General features: G+C 32.7%; 1 protein-coding gene across 1 annotated transcript in view; it reads left to right on the plus strand.

The window, feature by feature from the left end:
• The window catches only part of EPHA5 (EPH receptor A5), a 269981-nt gene that overhangs the window by 91259 nt on the left and 159305 nt on the right, over nt 1-19417 (plus strand). Inside the window, exons 2-3 of the mRNA XM_039222255.1 lie at nt 11455-11610; nt 15589-15924. Coding sequence (XP_039078186.1) covers nt 11455-11610; nt 15589-15924 — 492 coding nt within the window. The remainder of the gene's footprint in view (nt 1-11454; nt 11611-15588; nt 15925-19417) is intronic.

A 19417-nucleotide genomic window follows, 5' to 3' on the forward strand; every position in this document is an offset into this window, starting at 1 on the left:
ATTCTCCTTTCTGCCTCTTCAATCCGTGTATTGGAGGCCTCTAATTTATTATGGATCTCATTTATCGCATTTTTTAATTCTTCATGCCTATTTTTATTTTCCATTCTGTCTGTAGCCATAGTTTCTTTGATGTCTGCTATGTTTTTTTCAAGCCCAACTATTAATTTTACCATTATTATTCTAAAATCTTGTTCAGTGATGCTGCTGTTATCTATTTTGAGCAGTTCATTAGCTGTCATTTCTTCTTGGAGTTTCTTTGGAGGAGAGCTCTTTCGTTTCGTCATTTTAGTTAGCTTCCGGCTCTTGTTGGTTTTAAAGACCTGTTATCTCTCTGTATCTATGAGCACTGCTATATCCAAGAAGACTCTTTGACTGTCCAGAGCCTATCCTTTCAGAGAGTTTTTTGAATGGTATCTCTTGGTCTCTCTTGTTGGGACCTTGGTTATTTTATTTCCCTATTTGTAGTGATATTTGAGACTCTCCACCCTGTGTACTCCGGCTTGTTTCTTGAGGTAGCCATTAGAAGGCTTTCTCAGTGGAGTCTGTATTTTCTCTCCCAATCTCTTGGGTGTGGTATGGTTTCTGATGGCTTCAGATCTTTTCCGTGTGATGCCTGGGCGTGAATGCAGGTACGGAGCTCCTTATTTCTCTGCCATCTTGCCCCTCCCCCTCAATAAGAATTATAATAGTTTCTTAAAGAGTATCATTTGTTGAATACTCATTCTCTGTCAAGCTGTGTGCTATGCATTTATGGGTGCAAGTATATCACATATCATATAAATATTATTTAATTATATAATTAAGTACTTACAAATACCCGTATTTTACAGAGAAGTAAATTTAGACTCAAGGTTATAAAGTTTCTCTCAAGGATCATATAGATATAATGTAAAATTGCTAAGATTTGAACTCAAATTTGTGTGACCTAGAAGTCTATGCTCTTCTAACCAAAAAAGAGAGAGTATATGGATGGCCACATGGACTGAGAGTTAAGAACAAGCACTGTGGAGAACACAGTAATAAGAAAAACTAGTGAATTTATATCTGGCTAATAACATTCTATATCACATACAATACATTTAAAATGCCCTCAGCAATCTTCAGTCCTTGAGAATGGTTAATTAGATGGACAGTGACTATTACCCAAGAACCAGAAAGACAATACTTCAAGGTCTGCTTTCTCCAGAGTAACAGTGAGAAAGCTGAGCTGTGTTACCAAATACATCTGTGCTGAATCCCCAGACTCACCAGTTAATGCCGGCTGGTTGTAAAGTCTTAGGCAGATTGCTTAGCCTTGTATCTATGAAATGGAGATACTAATCCACTGACTTCATATCTTCATTGTACTAATTAAATGATATGGATCTGTGTAGTGTTTCACTCACTAACTGGCACCAGTAGACATGCTGAATATATGTCAGTTTGTTTTATTAGTATGTCTATTGTTATTATTATCTCTATGTTATGTGGCTAGAAAAGACGACACATGATGACATGGTGATAGATGGTGATAATCATAAAATGACAATGGAAAAAGAATATGCTTTAAAATATAATCTAATTTGGGTTATGATTATAACCCAAAAGTTTAAGTTTCCATATTACAAAATAAAGAACTGCTTTCTAATCATCCCTGAGATCAACCATTTAGAGTTACTGTTTTTCTGGCTTCCTTTTTCTTCCTGCTCTGGCTTCTGAAAAAAAGCCAAGACCCATTCTGGTTTTGAAATTGAGATTGCCAGATAGCTAGGGCATAAAACTAAATGCTAGGGATGATCGACTAATTTTCTAGTGCTGATCACAATAAACTAAAAAGAAAATATATGTGAACTAAACATAGACAAATAAAAATAATGTAATATATGATGTTATAAAATATATTTAACAGTTTGCCTTGGTAAAAGTTTTAGAAATAAGGTTTAATTTTAAAGACCAAGTCTTTACCAAGCTATTTTGGGTATGAAGTTCCCATTCTGTGAATAAAAAATTTTGCTCCTAATGATGACATCTGAAATTGCTTAATTTGAGACACAGTAGGACATTTGCACACTGAAAATTAGGGGCAATAGGATGACTGCTTTAGCCAAATGAGCTGCACTAACCAGTTGCTTTTGCTAATTCACAGACCTTCAGTTTGAAAGAACAGTATTACGTAGATATGAGTTGAACACTTGCAAACTGGTTTGATCCATTTTTATTCTCAGTGTACAATTTGCAGAAAACTGGTTTAGGACAACAGCATGACTTATGCTTCCGTTATACGTCCTTGTATTTATATTCCTGGCTAAAAATTAGCTCCATCTTCTACTCCACATATGCTTTCCCACAAATTATCAGAGCAATTTTTGAAAATGTCTTTTGTTTTAAGGCAAATTATAGTTTTCAAGCACTTTTTATATTTAATCTTTCTATATCTACCTATGCTTTTAAAAGAACTACATTGTTAAGGTTTTACATAAATTATAATCAATCAGAGCAGTAATTTTGTGACTATACTAAGGACTATATTTTCCTTTTGCTGTGGTTGTTTGATTTTTAAAGAGACAATATAATCACAAATGCATTTATACTACATATAATGGTTTATTCTTTATTTTAAAATTAATGTGTTAATTTATGTTGATTTAAAATTCATGTGTTTAAATTTAATGTGTGTATTTAATGTGTACTTTTTCATCATATCAGAAGAAATATTATTTTTTTGCACAGTCAGTATTGTCTTCTGAGTTGCTGAACTAAGATGTAATGCCCAATGGTGCAAGGAGAAATGTTCATAACAGAAATCACTATTTTTACCTTAGCAGTTAAGGCCAAGACCCTGAGCCAGACATTGCATATACTTTCATAACATATGTTGTGTTGTATTTTTTTATCCCTTCATGGAAGTTTTATTGCATTAACTGGCACATATTCCCTTCATGATTCATAACTGGACTTATTTTATGACCATACAGACATGAGGTAAACAAACTGGCTTTCACTACCTGATTCTAGAAATAATGGATACATCAGATCAAATACACAGGATATAAGGTTTTCTTTCAATTACAGGATAAAGCATTTAGCTTAATATTTAAATAATACGTCCCTTCTATCAAGGCAGTAAACATATTATCACAAATAATGTTCAGAAAAGCACATGGATTGAATCATTCAATAATGAGGAAAAACACTAAAGGCTGATACAAGATTACTTTATGCTATTCATCAGTGTTTAGTTTTTAACATATTCAGTATGAAATAATGTGAAAAGGCCTAGATGACATCAGGTTCCAGCAATTTGTACAGAAAAATTACCTGTACCTACAATGAGAGAAAAACTTAAGTAGGGAACTTGGTTATGTTTTAATTTAGAGAAGATAAAATTATGTCCTTTTATAAGGTTTATAAATTTTATAAATTTTATAAGCTTTGTGGTGTGTAATAGGTAAGATAGCATTTATCTACAGATTTCCCCTTTTGTACAATTTTCTGTAATAAGTTTATTTTCAAAAACATAGATTTCTGGCTTTTTTCTAAACTTATAAAATAATCACATTAATTTTGCTTTGGAAGATATGAAAGAAATATATTTTGGAAATGAACTAACTCATAAAAATATGTTGAAAATATTTTCAAGGGATGGTGCTAACTTTTAGATACTCTAAAAAGAATTTAGGTGGGGCGCCTGGGTGGCTCAGTCATCTAAGCGGGCAACTTGAGCTCAGGTCATGATCTCACAGTTCATGGATTCAAGCCCCATGTCAGTCAGGCTCTGTGCTGACAGCTCAGAGCCTGTAGCCTGTTTCAGATTCTATGTCTACCTCTCTCTCTGACCCTCCCCTCCTCACACTCTGTGTCTCTCTCTCTCAAAAATAAATAAACATTTAAAAATTTAAAAAAGAAAAAGAATTTAGGTATTCTAAAAAGGAATTTTAAAATCAATGTTTCATAATCTAGTCATCTACTGTGTTTTTATTCTTTTTTTCTTTTTTGTTTTAATCCTCTCACCAATTGAATGAATACTAAAAGAAAGTACCAGAATATTTACCATTTAAAATTCAAAAGTCATTTAATTTGATTTAAATTAGTTACTATTTTTCTGATTTTCTAAGTTACAAATGCACTGAGATCTGGATTCATCAAACATATCTGATAGTTCATGCTTCCTAACTTACAAAGAATTTAAATTGTGAAAAACTGCTCAAAAGCAAAGTTGTTCATAGGTCCAAAATGATATAATAAAACAACTGCATACAGTATTTGTTGATGTCAAGGTTAACTCTTTGTTTAGATAGATAACTTTTTGTTTGTATCTATGAAAAAATAAGGATAATGTTTAAAAGTAGAGGAGGTACAATATTCAGTTCAAAAATAGGTTATACTAACTTCTCCTAAATCCTTCAATGTATTCTTTTCAATCTTTATCTAAGTAAAGTGTCAATAAAAGGGAAAATATGTAACCAATATCAATAGTGTTTTGCACACACATACACACACTGACATACATATCCTACACACACTGCTATTGAAGTATGCTGATCTGAACTGATTCATATTTATTTGAGTGGGAGAGCAAAACTGTTCAGCACCTTAAATATCTATTGAAACTATAGAGACATGAAAAGTATCCAGTAAAATTAATAATTAAAACTTTAAAATTATCATAATGTGTTATTATAGAAAACTTGAATCCATCAATAACTACAGGGAAAAAAACCTCTGCTTTGATAGATACCATGAGTTCTATTATCTCCAATAAATATTCATTCTAATGTAGATAGGTTGTAGAAGGCTTTGAAAAATTGCTGAAATTATGTCTTTTATTTTAATAAGATTCAACTAAATAAATATAAAGTGGTAATATGATTTACAACTACCCATAGCTTAGGGGTCATGTGTCAGTCCTTTCCAAACCACAAGGAGCCTCATGGTTTGTTACTATATCTTCAGCATGTCCATGTTGCCAAGGTGGAGAAATATATTGTCATACCACTGTAGGATGTTTTCCAAGAATACTATGCAAGATTTTTGGTATTTAGACTTGTGAAACTAATATTTAAGTTTATTTTAACTATTTTATCTTATGAAACATATCCCTTGTCAATTAATACTTTTGAACTAAATATAATTGAATCAACATGCTTTACTTGAGCAAAGAAAACATTCCGTCCTAGCTTATAAGTTAGTTACACTGATACATATTTTCTTCAGTATGTTTTAAATTTTGAGTATTTTCTAATTTTGCTAGCTATTAGTTACGAAGTATATAAACTCTAATCTTAGATGTAAAGTAGAAAGAGATATTGGTGCATAATCTCTTTTACTACATTTTTTTTTTTTTTTTTTACTACATTTAAGGATACTCTGGTCTTTTCTGAACTGTAGGAGAGGGAATAGTTTCTTATCTGAACTATGGGAGGTGGCTCAGTATTACAATTGATCACTGATGCTACATAATACAATATTTCTATAAAATATAGAATATATTTTGTATAAAAGATGTATAAAAGATACATATTACAAACATTAAAATGTTAAAGTCAAACAATCCTAAAGTTTCTAAAATTACCCATCTGTATTTTATTTTTAATTGGAAGATATTGCATTATATATGTGTTTAGTCTCTTACTGAGGAACCATGATTTTTTGTCTCTGTACACACACAAACACACACACATGCCCACACACAAACTATTTTTAAATTCTCATTTTGAGTGTTTTTTAAAAGTGTGTATATTAATACTGAACAACATTAAACAATTAATGAAAGTCTAAATATGCACCAGACTAAATATGTATAAGCAATTGTTACACATGACTGAGTTATTTAATGGAATGATGGCAATGAATAGGTTTTAATTAGGTATGCATGTCCAGTGTCCTATATAGTTTATGACACATAAGCATGGCTCATTACATATGTTGAATGAATAAATATCTAAAAGATCTATAGCAATTAACTTTACTCTTCATTTATAATTATCATATTATTGGGACTTCTATTAATATTTAGTAGGACTAAATTATAAGCATAAACATAAATAGAAAGAGACCAAAAGACTTAATATATTTATCAATAATGTTCTTGTTCTAGAAGAAGTCCCCAAAATGGCAGCAGAAAGGGAAGATCCTAACCTTCTCTTGCCCCACAAAGACAAATAAATATCAAATCCTAAATACTCCAGAAATCTTCCAGAAGGCTGACAAAAAACCCTCCATAACTAAAGGGAGAGAAGAGGCCACATTGAGGAGGGTAGGAAGTGCAGTGATGTAGTTTAGGGAAGAAATAGTTTGCACTTGGTGTGAAGATGAGGGAGCCATGATTGCTGGTATCTAGAGAGAGAAGAACATGCAGCACAAAGAGTATGTTTACCCCACAGCTCGGAAAACAAGAGGGGCTGAATTTTGTGAGTTTTTTGTTGTTGTTGACCATATTCCTGAATTATAAAATGAATTCACGTAGGTATCCCAAGGGTGATGGACCTTTAAGGCTAAAGTTTTTTGGGAACATTAAAAATAATTTAGTTGACTTAATAAAGTGTGGGGAAAATCCCAAATTGTCAGTTTAAACTTTTTTGGCAATTTTGAGAACTTCTTTTTTTTTTCTTTTTTTTTTACAAATAGTTTATTGTCAAATTAGTTTTCAATTTTGAGAACTTCAAAACATTTTCTTGTTAGATTAGGCAACACCTTTCTGCAACTTTAAGAAATGAAATTCATACACTGATGATGTACATTTGCTTTAGATTTTTTAAACTATTTTAATAGTGTAATTAACATTCTTATTTTCTAAATAAATATGAAAACTGGAGTGTTGGTAGCTTCTGTAAAACTTCTAAAGTAGTCAGTGTAGATGTAACTAATACATATTATTATTTACTTGCCAAGACTTAATATTTAAATAACTTAACTTCATCAGCTTTTATTACGTTCTGCTATATCTTTTTTACCCTGATGACACAAATGTACCCAATAAATGTTGCTGAATATGTACTCAAAACAATGAATTATGCTACAAATATTGAAAATCAAATGAACTATTTCCATTCTCCAGAATGTGTATATATAGTCGGGAGCAGGTGAATATTCTTACACATAAAATTATTACAAAAATTTTGCTATATGTCATTAGCATATGGCAAATATGCTATTAAATAGTTTTAATGTTAAATAGCTAACCATTTAATATTAAATAGTTTCTAGATCTAAAAGATGTGTAAGGAAAGGTTATGTAGCCAGGGAGATCATCACTAGCATCATGGAATAAAAGGACTTTGGAGCATGTACAAAATAGGAATTATTAAAAATAGTTCCTTCCAAAAAAAAAAGTTTCCTTCTCTCTAAGGATTGACTAATCACTTAATGAAGCATATTAACATAGGATACATTTCTTGTCTCCTACTCTTCCTTCAACTTAAATGGACTGATGTACTATTTTCTAATGTTTAGGCAGCATGCAAATATTATTTGACACAATTTTGCTGCAGAAGCTCCTTTTTGCTTAAGTGTTTAAGTAAACCATATAAAGTTGGAATTAAAAGAAATTTTACTACTCACCTTAATAATTATTTATGAACTATTGCCATAATTAAAATGCAAAAAATTCAATTTTGCTTCTTTTGATTATCACTCTTTATTTTTGGTCTCCCCAGATATGTTGTGGTTTCAGGGTACTCTCCAGTACACGTTTTATTTTCTGACCACAATATAAATATTCCTTGCCACAGTGCTTGACAGAAGGAGTGCCCTCAAAAACAAATACTTGGTGTCTTCCAAATGCATTCAGATTAAATCTAATTTCCTTAGCATAGACTACAAACTTTTTCTTACACTTCTTCTCTTTTAGTCTAGAATGCTTTCCCTGCAATATTCAGAAGCAGATAGAAGAGTTTCTCAAGTACAAGAAATTATAAGTAGATTAGTATGGATGGAGACAGGGAGTGTGGGAGGAGACCACATTTGAAGGATTTCTTTTCATGTGGAAACTTGCAGACTATGCTTGCATTTTGTAGTAAAATTAATTGGATTTTCCCAAAAAGGACATGATCAAATGCTGTTGAGAAGTATGGCAACAAGATAACTGCAATCTTAACAAAAACAATTTCAGGGAAGTGGACCGTACCAATGTTTGATTTAAAATAGTAACTAGAGAGGAGCCTGGGTGGCTCAGTCTGTTGAGCCTCTGACTTCAGCTCAGATTATGATCTCACGGTTTGTGAGTTCAAGTCCCACATGTGGCTCTGTGTTGACAGCTCAGAGCCTGGAACCTGCTTCAGATTCTCCTTCTCTCTTGCCCCTCCCATGACCATACTCTGTGTCTTTCTGTCTCTCAATGATAAATAAATGTTAAAAAAAAATAAATAGGAACTAGAGATGTATGTATGGAATAATAATTTAAGAAATTGTGTTCTGAAGGGGAGCAAAACTATTTGATAGCTACAGGGAGAATTGGGATCAATGAGATTGATAGTTTATTATTGTTATTCGTTTGTTTTGCTTCACTTTGTGTCCATTGAAAAATCCTGGAAAACTGTATTGGGGTGATATGAATGACCAGGTGAGAGAGATAGAGAGGAAGAGATTGAGAGAGAGAGACTGAGCATGTAAAAGGGATAGTAGATATTTGAAAGATTACTCTCAAGAGTAGAGATGAGGTTCTTAATTCAAATAAAGATATTTTTCTTTGATAGAATCAAAACACATTTCCATTTTCATAAGAAGGAAGGTAGACAGCATGGCAGCCCAAGTGCATATAGATTTGGAGATTGGTGGTAAGAAAATAAGCAAGTTTCTTTAATGACTTCTGTTTTCTCAGCACACAGAAAAATGTACCAGCAAGAGATCACAAAGGAATAGAGCTTCTAAGGAATAAGAAGAGAGAGGAGAAGCTACAAAATAATGTTGGTGCTGAAAACCAAAGTTAACTAAGGAAATAATACTAAGATTGTCTAGCAGCATTGTAGGTCCCATTTGGGGCCATGATTTAAAGGCAATGAATAATTGCATATACATTTTTTTCTTGGATAACATTGAGTTCGCTGTTTTCCTCTCTATACTACTATTTGAATTTCTTGAACTATATCAAATTAAATAATACCTTAAACATAATCATTATCTTCCCCCAAACTCATTTCATACCCGGCGTTCTCTGAGAGAATGACTCCATCCCTACTCCTCTCCAAACTATTACCCACACTGATCTCTCAAACATCATTGTGATCTTCATATTTCTCTGCTTAAAATTATGTAATGACCCCAAATTATAAAACCTCTAAGGTGTGACCTGGTGTCCTTTTCCCTTTAACTTTATCTCTGCCATTTTAATTCTATCATCCTGATCTTTTAGTTTTCTCTATCTCCTTATTTGCTCTCCACCTGTTTTCTTCCTTTGCAAGGTATTGCCTCTCTAATGCACGCTAATGCACTCTAATACCCCCCTAATGCAAATGCAGATTGGATAATTTCCCTTTTTAATATTTTGTTTTAATCTCAACAGAGGCTCAGTTTCCTTAGGAAGTCTTTTTGATATTCCAGTCTAAATTAGGTATCAATTTTCACTTCCATGCTGTTTCTTTTTTCGATCATAATCATATTTGTAATTATTCGTGGAATACTTTTAAGACTCATAAAGGCAGACACATGTCTATCTTATTTATCTCTGTTACCTAGTACCAAGCAAAATTCCTGTCCCACTACATCTGCTGAAAGGATTTTGTTAAACTGCAGATGAGAAAGATACACTTGCCACTTTAAATGACATTTATATTACTTTCTGTTTCCAAAGTTTTCATGAAAGGTTAAATACTAGTGTTATATATGGTATCAAAACAAGTTTTTAAGTTAACTTAAGTTTAACTTATTCCTTTTAACATTCATTAAAAGGAAATAAATGACTTGTTTCATAAATGATCACTGATTTCCAAATAGGCAGAATTGTGGACTGACACTTCATGTCTTTGAAAATAATATTTAAAATGAGAATGGTTTTACAGAAGAGAATAAAAGAAAAAAATGTGTAACTTAGCTAGGAATGGTATTGGCTGCTACAGCAACCCTATTATGAGAAAAATAATATTTAAATATTTCCCTAATCATTTAACTACAAGAATGTCCCTAATACTATCAAAAAGTTCTTCTTATCTTTCAAATACCTTTTATATTCTCTCTGAATTTATAAGAGCATTAAGACTTTGCTATCACTATAATTAGATCTACTGAGAAGGTACCTTCTCATTTTTGTCAATTCCTGATTATTCATGGTGATGGCAAAAAGCCTTAGCATGGATTACTAAAAACCCAAATTATTTATAGCACATGAAAATTAACCAAAATTTATTATGTCTATCAAATATTTCCATTGAAATACAAGTTTACCTTTGAGCTCTAGCAATTTCCATTGATGTTTGAATAAATGCTCTTAAGTGTATGTACTGAATTCTGAAAATAGAAAAGATATATGTGGTTGATTAGTTTTATGTAACCTAATCCCTAAAAGGTAATGAAACCTTCAGTTTGATGGTTTACAATTGGCCCATATATTGGGCAATTGGAATAAGTGTTTGGGATTATTAGCCATTCAGAAGAAAGAAAGACAGAAGAGGTTAAGGAATGAGCAGAATAAAAAAGATTTACTCTGTTAGCACTTACTTGACCACTGACAGAAATGTTAACACAAATATCCAAAGAACATTTTCTTTATGTGATTCTGAATAGTTCAGTTATAATCTTCATGCTATGTCATTCATTCATTTGTGCATGACATAACAATTTAGGATCATCTACTCTGGTCAAACACTGGGATAAGTATTATGAATGTAAAGTTTAATAAGACACATTTTCTACCATTTATAGATCATAATAATTTATACAGTATAAATATGACTGATATCAGAATAGATGCTTATTGAATAAAATAGAAGTTCTAACATGAAATAAGTGCCTAATATTGGACTCCTCCTGAAATCAATGTAATGTGAATGACACACCAGCTCATCCATGCATTCCCCCAAACCTAACAAAATTTGTATAGTTTTAACACCTATTAGTTATTAATTTTCTTACACCTGCTATGTACCTTACTGTTTTATGAGCATCGGAGATAATTAGCATTTCTTCAACACACTTGTATTAATAACAGAGTTAATGAAAACTATACTCAAAGCCCTACTTTAGTTTTAAGTACATATAAGTACTTGTATCTTATAATATAATTTCTTATAAGCTCCTGCAGCATAAAAATCACTAAAAAATACACACATTCCAGACATGCTTGATTTAAATACTTAAATATTTGATTATCTGAATGAGTAGCCTGTTATTTATGATTCAGAAGCTTATGAAACATTTTTGAAATTAATGCAAATATTGTGTTATATGTAATCTGTGTATACTAGTCAAAATAATGACATTATTCACAAAACAAACACTGCATCTGTTCCAGGGAAAAGCTTAGTCTCTTATTTCTTTTGACAGTGTGCAGACCTGGGTTCTTCAAAGCCTCACCTCACAGCCAGAGCTGCAGCAAATGTCCACCTCACAGTTACACCCATGAGGAAGCTTCAACCTCTTGTGTCTGTGAAAAGGATTATTTCAGGAGGGAGTCTGATCCACCCACAATGGCATGCACAAGTAAGGAAACCCACTGATATCTGGTGATACTAACTTTCACCACTCTGAAGATAGAGCATGATGCAGCCTGTTACATTCTATTACCATTTTTCCTAAAACAGGCGTAATGTTTAATCTTCCAAAATAGTGGTTTTTTTACCAAATTTCGATTTTCTTGAGTAAGCATTGGAAAGTTTGAGTCTCTTTTATCACTCGCTGTTAGAAGCATTCATTTTCCCTACTTTCAAATTCAACATCTAAGACAGGTAAAGAATATTTTGTTTTATGTTGTGATTTCTTTTAGTGTTCATGATAGCTAAACATGTCTTTGATGAACCCATTTCCCTATTCACATTAAAGTTTATTTTTTTAATTTTTTCATTCTTCTTCTCCCAAGTCGGGCTTCTGATCACATAACCATGCAATAAATAGCACTTTTGGGTTTTTTTTTTTTTCCTTTCTCTTACCTGCCTCACTAAACTACAAGGTCCAGTGAGAAGGTCATCTATAAAAGAAGGTGGGAAAAACCACATAGAGTGGTGTGGGTTGGCAAACAATATTTAGGAGTCAAATATAAAACCAAAGTTTTAGCTAAGACTTTCAAGCAGTTGTCATGTTTCTTATTAGTGAGTGGTCTTAAGTATTATTAATTATATCACATAATCATATCACTAGAATGATGAATAGTAAACATTTAATTCTGACATTTGCAGTGGAAGCATCCACATCCAACAATGTCTTTGGTGTTTTTGTTTTTCTAGTGTTCCACAGATTTCTGAAAAGGAAGCACATTTGTGTATATGACAAAGATCCTTTCATAAATTTTCCACATTCAGCATCTATGCGAAATCAAACAAAAGCTCAAAATGAAAGGGAAGAAAGTGAATCCCCTTTCCTCACTACGTTCAATATCCATGACTTTGCCTTGTTTTATTATTTTTGATTCCAGAAAGCTGTTATTGCTCTCAAAGATGATGACAAAACTTTTTGAAATCTAATATCTATTCTAGGACATTCATTCTACTGTTAAATATAAACAGGGATACAATTCCTTTAATAAATTATCACAAACTAAAATTTTATCTGCACCTCAATATTTGAATTTTGTAGTGTCAGGGAGACATATTTTCATAAATTGATATTAATTACCTTTACATTGCTAAAGGCCATTCTTTTATCACCAGACTGTTAGTTTTATGGATTAGATGGTTACTAATTATAAACAAGTCCTATTCAAATAAGTAAATGACATTATTACATACACTTTTAGGGGGTTGCATTTGAATAGAAGAGATAATACTATAATTGAAAGTGATACACATTGGTTACAGCAAAGATCATTTCAATTATTCAGAGCAAAAGAATGCCCAAGTAGAGGGAAATGTGGCTAGATAATAGACTGGTAAATTAGGGAGAGAAAACCACGTCTTGAAGTATCTTTTAAATTTCCTTAATTTTCTAATAATTCTTTTCTTTAAGTGATCCAGCCATGATCTTCCTGTTTCTCAGCATAGAATTGAGTCTCCCTTTCTGTAAGTTTGTTACCTTTGGGATGAGACTGTGCTCTGGTGGCAGGGACTGCTTCGTCCTCTTACAGGACTTGAGGCTTCAAATTTTCTGTTCCCAGGTGTGTGAATTTCTAATACTGTGTTTCAAAAGAACATTAATTTGTACGCATTTCTCAAAAGACTGTTGGGACTTGTGTAGATCTTTCTAATATATATTCTGTGAGCGCGTGCGTTCCATTTATAATTGTATTCATAACAGCACAAATACTGCAAATGTTCCCCTGAATGGATGGCTTGATTGATGTTCACGTGTTCACATGAGTATCTTGAATTTTGCTATTGCTTTAGCTCTTTCGAATTAAAATTATGGTTCCAATTCCTTCCATATATATAATACATATACTACATATATCTAGAAATCTGGAAAATAAAATGCTATAAATCTATAAGAAAAGAAAAACAAAAAAGATTTTGATGAATCTGCTTCAATCAAGGGTACATAGTTCTGTTTTGGTTCACATATCACATGTATTAGCAGGCAGTGGGATTTCATTATGCTATTTTTAGGTGCATGCCCGTCTGAGCTCCTACTTTTTACCTCTACTTTAGAGCTTCATTAGAATTTGAGTTTCTTTTTGACATTAAGAGGCATACATGTCCTCACAAAATTTTGAGAGACTGTTTGTAGTGCAGTCAGAAGAAAAGGAGGAGTCCAACTCTGATGTATTTTTACAGATTTAGAGGAAAGGTGTTAAATTTGGCTTTATTTCAGTTGACAGGGAAGAAAAAAGTTTGATATCTATCTGAATGAGATGTATTTCAAGTCTGTTTACTTTTTCTTCAGAAATAAACCTGTAACATTTTGATCTCAAACATTTTTTCCACAACTTTCCACTGTTAAATTAGAGTGTATAGTAAAAAAAATAAAACTTTATTTCCCTCTTAGGTAATTGTTTCAACTTAAAAGTAACTGTTTTATACTGAAGTATGTGATGGTGTATGTATGGAAAAATTCACAGAGTTCAACCATAGATATAGTCAAAATAGGGATTATTTTGCCAAAAATGATAATTCTTAGGTTACGGGGTCCTTTAATTTAAAAGGCATCTTGTAAATATCAGGTAGCTTTTTTATCACTTTATTTAAATTTAGTCTTCAACAGTCATGGCTTAATGAATGTTAGGTAGAAATTAATAATAATGTCTAAACTTAAAACAGCAAATATTAAGATAACTAGGCTATGCCATCCCAAACAGCTCAATTTATACTTATGAACCATTCAGCTACCACTATAGTCCTTTCTCTTCCCTGTTGGGAAATCTTTACTTATTACATCTGAAACAAATATAAATGTATTTTTACTTCAGGAACATCTGACCATACACAATTAACAACTGACTGAAGTTATAATTCTAAGTATTTGAAAAGCAACTGTGGACATAGACATTATGAAATTCCTTTTTAAAAGACTTTATTTTTTTATACCAGTTTTAGGTTTACAACAACATTTAGAGAAAGACACAGAGACTTCCCATTTATCGCCGGCCCACACACATGCAAAGCCTATCTCTTAATCAACATCCCCCACCAGAGTGGTATACAATAGTCACACTGATATGGAATTGGTTTCAGTTCTCTTCAGTAAGCTAATTATTAGTTTCAGAAATAATGTAAAATGCAAAAGGATATTGTTTATTATTTACATGTATATTTGTTCTGCTGATCCTTCAAGATATGAAAACTTTCATTCTTACTCTCATAGTGTGTTTGAGAGTTATTTATAAATAAATTTCTGATTTCCCATTAAGTAAAATTCACAATTTGCAGAGCTAATATATTAAAACAATGTCAAAGTAAGTCAAGTTTTATTATACATTGTAGTGTCTGACCACTTAAACTCTAGATATTTCTTGACATATGAGAAAGATTTCAAATTCTGTTGGTGATTTATCTGTGGATATGCAATTTATTTTGAAGGAAAGCTAAGACTGTTTTACTTGCTGCAAAATTTGTAGTCAAGAGCCACACTGACAAATCCTATTTTCACTTGTGCTCATTGCTTAGTAAATCCTTCATGTGTACTTGCTAGGTTTCTGGGAAAGATCTCAATGAGGAAGTAATCAGTCCAGTCCCCAAGGAGAATTTTTCCTTGGATTTGCCAAAGGACTCCACTTTTTTAATATATAATTTTTCATCTAAATTATTTTCGCATCTAGTTTTACTCCATACTTCCTTACGTTTACAATAGGCAAAACAGTTATAACAATGCCAAGATAAGTTATTTCTCTAGGGTATAAATCCCACAATTGTCTCTACAAAACCCGAACAAGATTTTTCAAAGATTACTGCAAATTGATGACTCTTGCATTCTCCCTATTTAAAGACTGATTGCGAAGTTATTTTTCTCCTTCAGACCAGGGACTTGTGTAGTAAACAATGCCTAATGTTATCATCTTAAAATATGTTTTTCTCACTTTACTTTGCAAACCAGGACCCCCCTCCGCTCCTCGGAATGCCATCTCAAATGTTAATGAAACTAGTGTCTTTCTGGAATGGATTCCCCCTGCTGACACTGGTGGAAGGAAAGATGTCTCATATTATATTGCATGCAAGAAGTGCAACTCCCATGCAGGTGTGTGTGACGAGTGTGGCGGTCATGTCAGGTACCTCCCCCAGCAGATCGGCCTGAAAAACACCTCTGTCATGATGGTGGATCTTCTCGCTCACACAAACTATACCTTTGAGATTGAGGCAGTGAATGGAGTGTCCGACTTGAGCCCAGGAGCCCGGCAATATGTGTCTGTAAATGTAACCACAAATCAAGCAGGTAAGTGTGATGTCCAACCGAATCATGTACCTTGGGCCGAGCTCTGTCAATTTTCTCCATAGCCAAATGAGGGCCAGACTGTGAGATCTATAAGAGAACTTCTCATAAACCAGAGGGCCAGACTTAAAGTAGAATACATCTCAAAATGCTTCATAAACAAATAAAAGCAAAGGCTTTCTTATCACTCTCATCCACGGACAGGGGCTTAAAAAAAGAGAAGTTTCAACTGATTTTTTATTCCTAAAAAGAACTTTTGGCTCAAATTCATTCATAGCAAAAGTTTTACCTCAAATTTTACACATGCAATTAATATAGCTTAAGTCTACATATTTTGTTGTTTTGTTTACTTCAACTTTTTTGTTTAATTTAACACAACCAGGCAGTTCTATTTGCTTATTTGTTTGGCAGCACAGCTGAATTTTCTTTGCGTATCCAAATAGGCTTTTCTTGTCATTTCTATTATAATTATAATAAAAATGTACAAAAGATTTTTTCTTTATTAAATTCATTTATCAAAATTAGAATAACTGTGAACTATGCATGAAAACACATGCTCCATATGAAGCTCTTGGAATTTCTAAGGAGTAATTATTAGACAGGAGGAAATACAGGTCTGCTTGTGCTATGATTCCCCCATAGTTTCCACTCAAGATATTCAATTTTAAGTAAATCAATATAGGGGGTTCCTTTCCTGGTAAAATGAAAACCAAAGATAAACTATGATTAAATTAAGAATTCAACTGATTTTGTGAGAAGAATTATTCAAAGCCTATGGGTAATTTATGACTTGTTTTTGTCAACAATAGAGTATCTGGGTGGGAAGAGGCATTAAATGTCACTCCCCTCTATTCCCTAGCCACAGTTCTCAGTCCATGGGCATAAAATCACCACCTCATCAGTACCCCAGGTTGACTTTCATCAGTTAAGACATTGTTACCAGCAGTACTCACAATGAAATAGAATGTGTTTAACTGAATTGAATTGGACTTAGCTCATATAACATTAGTTAAATTTTGTAGGTTTGTAGAATGACTTGGTTGACAAGAGAATGCTGTCTGTAATCATGTCTTAGCCAAAATAATTTGAATTGGTGAATGTGTCAGGTAAATCAAGCCATTACTTCTTAAGAACAAAAGACACATGCAGTTGAGTTCATAGTTGCTTCTGATTGATCAAACTGAGGGAAATATTCAAGAGCAGCCTGGGTAATATGAAAGTAATTGAGTAATTCACTAATAATCATTCTAAATATGCTAGATATTCTTGTCCAGTTGCATAGATGTCCACAGCATTTTTTTTATTCTGAAAGAAAATACTGCATACACATATCCCATTTCCCTAGATGAATCATTTGTATTTTTCTCCATTTTCTCCTTAACCAAGGTAGAACTAACACAAGTGTTAAAGAACTGAATAGGAATAGTGAAAATTAAGTTTTCCTTCATTCTAGAGATAGCTGCTGGCAATACTGTTATATGCTGATATTCATCACAGTATCTAGATGGCACAAGTGTTCAGTAAATGCAAACTGTCTTCCCACATCAGAAGAACATTGACTTTACAGCATGTGATTTCAGGCTCCTTGTGCAACATCTTTCAACTTTACATGGCTCTGTGTATGAATCTTCCATTAACATATTGAAAACATGTTTGAACATGTATTCAGTGGCTGAATACAATCACTAAGAGTTGTATTCCTTAGGGAGAATAATTTCTAGTTTGCATAACCTCAACTTACTTGAACGATATTTCTCTGCTGAGCTATATATAAGAAATGACTGTATACTTTTAAAATGACATACTTAATAAATACTTGCTCTAGTTGTCTTTGGAATGTAGTCTGTTCAGAGTGCAAAGTGTGGTTTTGGTGTATAAATACCTTAAATACCATGAAAGAATAATTTTCATCCAGCTGTTCAAAGCATGACTAACATGTAAAACAAACGTTTGTATTCATAGCAGACGTTTTGTTGACTCTTGATTGCTGATTTTTTCTGACTTCTCACGATACACATACTGTAAAAGGCTTACAAATCTATCAAAAAAAAAATCAAATCAAGAAGACATTTTTCTCAGTACCTGACATTTTAGGTGAACCAAAGTCTCAATTTTTTTTTTATATTTTTATTTATTTCTAGGAGAGAGAGAGAGACAGAGTGAGCAGGGGAGGGTCAGAGAGAGAGGGAGATACAGACTCCGAAATAGTCTCCAGGCTCTGAGCTGGCAGTCAGCACAGAGCCCGACGCGGGGCTCGAACCCACGAACCGCGAGATCATGACCTAAGCGAAAGTCGGACGCTCAACCGACTAAGCCACCCAGGCGCCCCCCAAAGTCTCAATTTTAACCAAAATTGTTAACTTGAAATAGCTCCCAAGAGGTCTTATATTGAATATCATTGTTGCCGCACATTTATCAAGTACCAGCAGAATAGAAAGTGGGCTGTAGTAGTTTTTAATATTTGAATAGTTTTAAGCATTAAATTAAAGAAAATTATTTTTGCCATATGTTTTTATATAAAGTTTCAGCAAATTTTAGCTTTACTTTCAATCTTTTTAAAAGACCTTTTTCTGACAAATTCATTTCTTTCTTAATTTGGTTCAGATTTGTAATTTGTTTTGGCATTTTCTGATTGATTTATTTTTTTTGTGACATGAACACAATATGTTGTTGACTAAAATAACACACCATCCTTAAAATAGCTTAATAAATGTTTTATTCATTGTCTTACTGGGGATTGTAGCCCAGGAGACAGTATTTCAAATTGCTCTTAAGAATTACTCCAAAGCATGTCATTTTACAGAGGATTATATGCAAAAAGGGAATGGATATCTATCCTTGCAACAGTTCTCCATCATATGGTTGCATGTCACTAGATATAATTGGTCTGGTTGTAAAAATTAAGGTTTACTGAGTTCTACGTAGACATGTGAAAAACCCTTATGACATCTCAGTACATTATGTTTGATTCTTATTGGATTATTCAAAAACATTGCCTGTATACCTCTGCTTTACTTATTTTCTGTTTCGTCTTGTTTTTTTGTTTCCCCTCGCGGTCATTTGAGATGGTCACAGAAGGCTGACATCAGTCATCTACTATATGTTTTAGTGCAAAGTAAGAGATGTCCAGACTCAGAATTATATTTATAAAGTACAAGAAGAAAAATAGCAAATTTTTTTGCAAGATGAGAAGCTTGCATTAAGCCAGGAATTGAAATTGATTAACACAAGCTAATCGGTCTATAAAAGTAAATAATTATTTTGTGCTGAGGATAGTGATTAAATGACAAATTTGTGGATGTTTATACAGTATTTAAAATATTTTCCCAGTCATTATATCATTATGAAGTCTAGCATCTTGTTCTTGTGAGAAGTGGTCTAAATTCAAATGGTACTTGTTTGCATGCAATTTACTAGTAAAGTCTAAAGGTGTTTTGGGGCACCTGGCTGGCTCAGTCAGTGATCAGTTGATTTCTAGGTCATGACTTTGAGCCCC

The sequence above is a fragment of the Hyaena hyaena genome, unplaced genomic scaffold (genome assembly GCF_003009895.1).
Source record: "Hyaena hyaena isolate Hyena2069 unplaced genomic scaffold, ASM300989v1 scaffold_1090, whole genome shotgun sequence".
Lineage (NCBI taxonomy): Eukaryota > Metazoa > Chordata > Mammalia > Carnivora > Hyaenidae > Hyaena > Hyaena hyaena.